This window comes from Cibotium barometz, chromosome 2, assembly GCF_041138505.1.
Source record: "Cibotium barometz isolate CiBa-2024 chromosome 2, ASM4113850v1, whole genome shotgun sequence".
NCBI lineage: Eukaryota > Viridiplantae > Streptophyta > Polypodiopsida > Cyatheales > Cibotiaceae > Cibotium > Cibotium barometz.
In genome coordinates this window covers 51,310,913-51,320,276 of record NC_141047.1, presented here as the reverse complement: position 1 = coordinate 51,320,276, position 9,364 = coordinate 51,310,913, and the positions used below count along the sequence as shown (strand labels likewise).

The following is a 9,364-nucleotide window of genomic DNA, read 5'->3' as shown; positions in this document are numbered from 1 at the left end:
GTCAGTTTGGTGCCCTGCATCAATATTTGGCCCTAGTTCAGTGCTCAGATTTCATCGAATTTCTCGTTTTTTCGTGCATGCCTACCTACCCCCCTTCCATGTAAGCCTCGCCGGAGTTTACATGTACCAGCCACGTCAATCTAGTGCCTTGCATCTATATTTGGCCCTAGTTCAATGCTCCAACGGCCTAGATTTCATCGAAACTCCCGCATTCAACTTCCCAACCATGGATGCCATGGTCCCCTGATATTAAATGCACCATGCCTTTTATAGCGGAGGAAGAGACCCTAACGATTAAACCTTAACACTAATCAATTGACTAAAATGATTGAAAAATCCGTAACACCTTTTGTTCAGATTTGAAAGTTCCAATCAAGAATCAGTTCGCATGATATGTTAACCCTGTTTAATGCAGTGTTGACAATCAAGAATCAGTTCGCACTAGAAAGCAATGATGGCCATGGGCCGTTTGATTTGCACTGGAATGTAGAAAATCAGGCGACGTAGCACTGCACCAGGAAAAGGCGGCGACAAGGGTTACCGTCGGAGTCAGACTTAGAGTAGCGGGGCGTGCAACGGAGGCGGTGGAAGAAGCTGAGCGGATTGTCGCCGATCAGGCCGAAGTTTGCGTCGGGGTCCCCCATCTGCGACACCCGCACGCACACGAACCCTAGCGACGGTAGTAGCTCCTCAGGCCAGTCGCTGTGGAAATAAAACTGCGTTTGCAACTCACTGCTCAGATGCGTCGAAAACTCGTTCATAAAATCCGCCAACACCAACGTCCCCGCCGGGCAGCTGCCGGAAATCCGACTCAACAGCGCCCGCACCTCGGCATCTCGTAGATAGTACAGCAGGCCCTCCAGCACCCACACTGTAGGCGGACATTGGGCATTGTCCTTCGCCGTCTGGAAGCCGGCCCCCCGTAGCTTGTCCCACCACTCCTCCGACGCCAGGTCTGCTGCAACTCTCTCTATGCTGGCGGCGTACAAGCGTGCTGGCTGCGGCGCCAACTCCTCCGCTACCACCGCGGTCTCCTCCTGCTTGCCACCACCTTCGGTTGCGGTCGCACACTTGAGCAGAGCACTTTTGAAATCCACGATCTTGGGCAAATCCACTTCGAAAACAGCGCAGCCTTCCAAGCATTTCAGCCGGTACGCACGAGTGTCCATGCCTGCACATACGAGCACACATGTACCATCACAAATAAATGAATGGGGAAATCAAAATGCGCGCGTGCGAACAAAAGCAAACACAAAATCAATCCGAGCCACGAGGCAAATCAGCCACAGAAGTGAACCTATGAAACTGCTTACCTCTATCTAAACCTAAATTTAGATAAAATGAGAATTTACCTGCTCCGAGCAAAACCACTTGTGGTGAAACGCCGCACGTGTGAGAGCCGCCGGCCTCCTCCCTCCACTGCCTTAGAGCCGCCTCGATTTTTCCATCGAACCAGAGCGTGCGGACAGCCAGCATGACGCCGGCGGTCTCGCGCGCCTTGTTCCCTTTGGCCTCCTCCATCTTGCCTAGCATTTTACTCAGGTGAGACTCTCCGGCGAGAAAGCATGCTAGCGGGTCATGAATCACGTGACTCCACAGCGCCCGACCCGCAGCTGTCTGGCGGGCGGTGCGCTCACGTGGGTCCTCCTCCCGGTCCAGCATACTGTGCAGCTGCCTCAGCTTCTCTGTGTAAGCACCGCACAATGCATCCACCTGTTTGGTCACCGCACTTAAAAGTCCGTCGTTCTGATTGGAAGAAGGCGGCTGCACAGCCATACCTCCGGCACAGCACACTGTCCTTACGACAGCACTCCTCCTCCTCTCCCAACTGCGACAATTGTCCTTCCTCAGCATGTAGTAATGATCTCCGCTTAGATACACGCTCACCCCTGAGGTGCAAGCAGGTAGCTGGACAGCGGCAGGCACGAGTGTTGGTGCTCTCGTGACCCTGCTGTTGTATCCTATCGTGAGGTCGAACATGAGCTAACTGCAGAGGCTGCGTTGCTGAGCTGCTGCACACTGGTTCTTTATAAAACTTGTAAGCCAAGGGCTTATGCTGCATCATGTAAACCTCGACCTGCTGAATTGGCCCAAATTGCAGGCGCTGGAGGTCCTAAAGGTTGGCAATGCTGCAAAATGCAATCAAGCAGGAGTATCTCTGCAAAGAGAAAGGCTGCTCACGACAGCAGGAGGCTTGATAATTCACAATATTATAGTGAAGGGTTGTTGATAGTTCGCATAATAATATGGTGGAGTGGAATTATAAAAGCAGGCATGGAAGAAGCAAAGCCATTGGTGTAGGATAACTTTGTCGCTAACACACGTTGTGGTGGAGGGTGCAGGAGCGGTCACGGCTTTGTGAGTGTGAGTGTGAGTGTGAGTGTGAGTGTGTGTGTGGACGACAAGCCTGAGCAGCAAGCAGCTCATGGTATTGGGGGCCGTGTTGAAAGGTGGGGGCGGGCTCACAAACCGCCGTCAACGATCGACGTGTGCGCGTGTGTGTGTGTGTGTGTGTGAGAGAGAGAGAGAGAGAGAGAGAGAGAGGGGGGGGGGGGGGGGGAAGGACCTAGAGCAACCTCGCACCACAGCCTTTCGCTGTGGTGTATCCCCTGCCACGCGAGCTCCACGTCACCAGACTTTAACCTTTTGGCTTTAATGGGATTGATGTGAACATCCCATGGCTATTACTTGAAAACCGCATGTGCCAAAAACAATTTTCGCCCAAAATTCATCGCTCTTAAAAAACAAAATCAAAGATAATTCTTCATAATTTCAAGAAAATGAAGGTATTTAAAGCTTAAACCTTCTAAAACTTTGGAATTTTGAAACTCAAGTGAGTGTTTTTTGAATTAATTAAGAGTTGTGAAAACACACTAAACCTTGGTTTTTTTGCACACTCATTGGAAGACAAGCTGATGGGGGAGATTATCCACTTAGATAGGACATGAGGTGAGATCCTCCACTTCTATGGGACATGCATGTGAGAATTCCCCTTTGTATAGATTAAATGATGCTTCATTATAATATTGGTAAAAGATGTATACATGTGTGTTACAAGCCTTCCACAGATTACAAAGCAACATGTGCAATTACCAACAATTGGATGAACAACTACACAAACCCCCATGCAATGAGGTAATCACCTATTTATAGTATTATAAGAGCTGACAGCGAAGGATCACATGTGTGCCTATAAATTATAGCAAGTGTCAATGAAGTAAGCTAGTGCCTCTATGGTTTCATTTTCCAAAGTGTGACTGGTTCCATCAAGATGGGGGAGCCATGGCGACAAGTTTATTTCTTTCTTTGAAGGTACAAATACATTTCATGGTTTACATTGTGGAGTGGGGCAAAATGTGGGGTTTGCATCAAATATATATATATATATATATATATATAATAGTGGCTTTGGAAGAAAAGAGATCCATTTGTTGGCATGGGGGGGGCATATTAGATTTGGTGATGGATTACAAAGAAGGGTCATGAAACCACCCTTTTCTCTAGTGGGTATTATTGTCAAAATTCACACAACTATGGAAGTCTTTGTGAATAGTAGGTCCATGTGATGTTTGTTTGGGTATAGCTGTTATAGACATCTTTAGGAGCCTAGTATCCCGGTCACATTATTTCTTAGCCTCCTCCAACATGGTAGGTGGGATATCTACAAAGACCCTTTCACCTAGATAGTCAACCTACATGGTCGTTTTGTAAAATGGACATGTTAGAACACTGTTGTGGACAAAATACGTAATATTTTATGAAAACGAGAAACATTTGGTTTCTATAAAAAAATTTAGTTTTTTACCTCTTTTTAAAAAGTGGTCTACGTATGCGTATAACACTACCAAAAAATGATAATATTTTGGGCACTTTATACATTTCTTACAAAAATTGACATGAAAAAAAGACTTCGCTTTACTTACTTTTGGACATTATAATTGAAAATCTAATAATAAGTTTTCAAAAAATACCAAAATAGAGACAATGTTTATTATTTCCATCTTCAATCCATTAAAAAAATGATACAACTATAAAAAGAAGTTATTTTCTAAACATAGTTATGGTTCCTCATAATCATTGCTACACTCACTAGTTGATGTGCCTTTCCCTAAGAAGGTAGACGAGGCATCCTCTTCTTCACTATCCACAAATACATTTTTTTTCTTCTATGTGTACACTTGAAGCTTAGACTCCTTGGGTCATATGCCATGTTAGCATGATTGAGGATGAGCTACAGAGTGCAACTATAAAAAATTATTTATATAATAATATTAAAAAAGCGTTATCTCTTGATATAGTTATTATCTTAATTATAAAACCCTATTTTGGCTCTTGATGAGAGTAGTATTAAAATCCATTTTGAAGCTCTTGAGTATCACAATTTCTTAATTGATAATATATACTTTTTTTAAAAGAGTTCGTTATGTACAAATGAATTTTAAAATATCATGAATAAGCTATTCTAATTTTAAAAAATAATTACACACTCATTTTTAAAAAAGATGTGTTCTTGATGTGACAAAAAGGGGTTAAATGGAAATTTTAGTTATTAAATGAGTTATGAAAGCATCAAAAAGCTCACTTTAAGAAACAAAAGTTTATACTTTCCAAAAAACTTTTTTGTAAAATATCAGGCAAGGACTTAGGTTCGAATCCTACTGGTTACTACATATGGTAAGGATGTTTTAGCTACAACATTTACAGCTGAGTTGATGTTTTTCATCAACTTGATACAAAACATCAACTTTTATGAAAATTTGATATTTTGCATTAAGTTGATGTAAAACATTAACTTTATATGCAAAACATCAACTTTCTATGCAAAAGATTTTGTATCAACGTTATGCAAAACATCAACTTTCCACAAAACTTGATGTTTTGCATCAAGGAAAAGTTGATGTTTTGCATCAACTCGATGTAAAACATCAACTTTTTCATAAAACTTGATGCAAAATATCGAGTTTTATGGAAAACTCGATGTTTTGTATCAACTCGATGCAAAACATCAACTTTTAGACTAAAAGTTGATGTTTTGCATCGAGTTGATGCAAAACATCAACTTTTCCACACAACTTGATGTTTTGTATCAAAGTTGATGCAAAACATCAACTCTACCACAAAACTTCATGTTTTGCATCAAGTTTCAGATGCTCCGGAGGAGAAGAAAGTTGGAGGATCGAGGGTCAATTTTTACAAACCACCTATTTTAGCGATTCCATTTACGCAAGCATGCTCAGATGACCTATTCCATAAATTTTGAGTACCAACATGACTATGTTTCGATGCGATGTGTAGACGTCACAAAGCGATTTACTACATCAGCAAATCGCTTTGTGACATCTGTATATCACATCGAAACATACTCATGTTGATACTCAAAATTTATGGAATTGGTCGAATGACCGTGATAATGTGAACGGAATTGCTAAAACAGGCCGTTTGTGAAAATCGACCTCCGATCCTCCAACTTTCTTCTCCGAAGCATCCGAAACTTGATGCAAAACATCAAGTTTTGTGGTAGAGTTGATGTTTTGCATCAACTTTGATGTAAAACATCGAGTTATGTGGAAAAGTTGATGTTTTGTATCAACTTTGATGTAAAACATCAACTTTTAGGGGGCTATTTTTCTTAACTTTGAAATATTTATACATTTTTTATGAGAATTGTTTTTATTTTTATCACCAATAAGTGCATAAGCGATCATCATTACATATGTCGTAAGCTTGGTATACACGATGTATAAGCTACCAATGTTACATATGTTGTAAGTCCAATTATATATTCTAAAATCGTTACATAAAGTGCATTGGATACAAAAGGTGTAGCAAAAAGGTGCAATTGTACATCAAGAGTAATGTTAACCAATGTGGTTAAAGATACAATCGTACATCAAGAGTAATGTTAACTGATGTGGTTATAACACTATTTTTTCTATTACTTTTATTTTTTGTCAGAGTTGAACCTCATGAGGGGGGTTCCCATATATATCATGTGCATGCAAGCATGTGATTTAAATACCCATGTTTTTAATTCTTTTTATTTTTAACATAATTATTCACCCCCCTTTTATAAGTATACATGTTTGGATTTTGAATAACCACCCCCTTGCTATAAATTCACATAAATGAAGAACATTGCTATAAATTCACATAAATGAAGAACATTAAACAACTATTTATTTAATCCCCCCAAAATATGTGGTAATGTAAGTACCCTAACTTAACAAAAACCATCTAGAAACTAAGGTACTGTGTTATATAACTTTTTAAAAAAACATCCATACACTTAGGTGCTACGTTTTATATGTATAAAGTGACCCCCACACATCAACCGACCCCTAAGACTTAAACTTAGGCCAATGCATGTTCTAGGCAATTTCTCTCAAGAGCCACAGAGTTTACGAGAGTGGTGGGCAAAGAGTGTGAGATTATGAGTTTAATGACGAAGATTCAAACACCAAATTCGCTTGGTCTAAGTTAATGCATGCCAAATGACTGATGTGAGAAATATCCTCACACTCAAGTGTGGTGTTAAGCAACTATTGGTAACCTTGGATCAAAATAATTGACAAAAGGAAATAGGAGAACTGGTAAAATAAGATGGGCAAGAAAGCATGCAACTAGATTTTGCTAGTCAGGCAAGAAAGCATGCAACTAGATTTTGCTAGTCAGGCAGCAAAATGACAAGATAAAGCAGTAGAAATCAGTGTAAGAATCCTCTAGCGGGATAGGGTAGAGCAAGTTAGTAGGTCAACACAAGGAAGAATCTAGCCATACTTTTACAAGTCCTCTCATGAACCTAATAGGAAGTTGTAAGTCACAAGTAGAATGAGTGAGTAGGTTAATCCAAGGAAGAATCCAGTCATACTTTGTACAAGTGCTCATGAATATAATAGGAAATTGTAAGTCACAAGCAGGAAGAGTTTAGAAATTTTATTCTTGACAACTACAAATAGGAGTCATCTTGTAAGGAGAATTTTTTTGGCACTTTTTAGTAACTTTTGGCTTTTTTGTCCTTTATAGGAATTAACAATTTGAATCTACTATACATAAAAAATCCAATTACAAACATCTTTCAATGAAAATGGTAGTCAGTCAAACTATTCAATATCTTATTAAATGTACTCTACATCAAAAATCTAATTGTTTTAATGAAAATGGTAGTCTATTGGATTATTCATATCTTGTTGTCAATTTTGCACTATCTTGCACTTTTTGAGTGTATGTGTGTGTGTGTATTAGTTTATATGGTAGTAAACAACAAGCCTTGAAGAGATAATTGTTTGTGTTTATTTCAACTGTAGATCCCTTTTGCATTCAGTTATATCTTTGTTTTTTCAATCTTCACTTCCTACACCCAACACCTCCCCAACACACTACCCTAACATGCTTCACTTTTAGAAGCAATGGAAAAATTTAGATGTTGTTTATGCTTGTTGGGTATATCTCAAGTTCTTATGTCTTTCCTAATTGTGAGGAGAGGTTCTTGTGGTCTACTTGTGCATTTTGCCACATCACATAACTTGTGAAGAAGATATGAGAGAACTTTGTAGTGATGGGGTGATGGCCTTGGAGCCTATTATTTTGGGGCCCAAATGATTGAGTTGTTATCATAGCCTTAGACTTCTAATAGATTTTAAAAAAACCAACATTGTTGATGGACACCCAAACTCAGAGATTATGTTCTCATACAGGAACAAGAACCAGGCTATGGATCTTACATCATGCCTTCTTGGTTATATGTGCTTCTACCCATGCAATACTGCATAGCTGCAATAATATAGTGTGCATGAGTTTCGTGCCTGAGTTTCTTGTGTAGCTAGACTAATGGGCCCAACAAAATCAATGCCCCACTTTGTGCAGTACTGCATAGCTACAATGATATAGTGTGCATGAGTTCGTGCCGCCTGAGTTTCTTGTGCAGCTAGCTAATGGGACCAATAAAATTGATGCCCCATTTTTTGAAAAGTTATAATGCTACCATATGTACATGGGATGGAAAATTGGTGGCCTTCATCACATCCCATTATAAATTCTGCTACATCGCTAAACAACATTGCCCACCACAATCCTGTTTAGTAATACCTTTTCTCAGTGATATCAGTTGAGTCCTCCAACTACATCGGAGTGGGCTTTTTCCAAGATTTCTATGTGTTAAAATTCTTAAGGACATTACCTCATTATCCGATCCTAGGTAGTTTGTATAATTTCACAGCCATTAGGAGGGGCGTTTCTATTTTATGAGGCATATTGCTCAGTCTCTATTTATGGGCCTTCCTTAGGGTAGCCCATTGGCTTAGTGAACTATGCAGAGTTTGAATAGTGGATAGATTATCATCTACTCCTTCAAGAGGTTCTCTATTTGTTGGAATGTGCAATAAATGGTCGACATGCTCATGTTGCAAACCTTTCCTCATAGTAGCTATGAAGTCAAAGAAGGATCAAAAGCTATCAAGTGATTTGTCTCGTAGTGCATAGCATGTTAACTAAATACAGGAGGGATTAACAATCTTAAACAAACAACTTAGCAACCGAAAAATAATAGCGATACTTTTTTACTACCTAAACCATGGAGAGTCCTTGTGAGATCCCTCTGCCCCCTCCGTGCACCGGAACTCCCGGTAGCTGACAGCGGAAGTAGCCCCCTCATGCGCAGGGCAGGGTTTCTCACTCGGGGCCTCGCCCACGAATGTCCGAGCACGAGACTAGGCTGGTGGTCACTCCGAAAATCGAAACTAGGAAAATTTCCCATGCCCGGAAAGCGGGAACGATTCCACCTTTTTGAATTTTCTTAACAAATTTTTCTAGCGAGATTAAATCTAAACTATCCTTCATCTGAATAAACCAGATAGAAGGAAACTATCACTGATATAATTTGATCATCTGAGCGATTTCAACGCTTTTTTCCTAATCAAGATCAGGCACAGCTGTTGATTCACTCAATTGAGAAATTTATTAGGGAATTAACTAACTACTCGAATCCTAGTGTAATCCTAAGATTTTTCAGTTTGATTATTAAAACTCCACTGATTCCAGCCTAACCCCATCCGGCCCATGCGTTACCCACCACCCTACCACTGGAGTCGGTAGAACCAAACAAGTACTCACCCACCCATAATTGAATGCCTTTCTTAATTTTAGCTCTAGAAAACAAATACGCACACACTCCTCTTTAAAACTTTAATATAAAAATAATCCATTGACAAACAGATATAGTCACAGATTTCATAACTCAAAATTTCCATTCAATCCCTTGTTTCACAAAAACAGTACCACTCTGGACTCTTCATTGGGACCAGCTGGTCAGCAACAACGAGATCCAGTAACAGATTACAATAATCATTTCATCAACATACATATATAT

At 40.1% G+C, this 9,364-nt stretch overlaps 1 protein-coding gene across 1 annotated transcript; it reads right to left on the bottom strand.

Annotated features, from left to right (window-relative positions):
* Positions 1-328: 328 nt before the first annotated feature.
* Positions 329-2,507, bottom strand: LOC147641204 (uncharacterized). Its single transcript, XM_086819090.1, has 2 exons — positions 1,353-2,507; positions 329-1,171 (listed from the first exon to the last, which is right to left on the bottom strand). Exons 1-2 carry the CDS (start codon positions 1,978-1,980, stop codon positions 495-497), a joined length of 1,305 nt encoding a protein of 434 aa, XP_086675216.1. The 5' UTR covers positions 1,981-2,507; the 3' UTR covers positions 329-494.
* Positions 2,508-9,364: the final 6,857 nt, after the last annotated feature.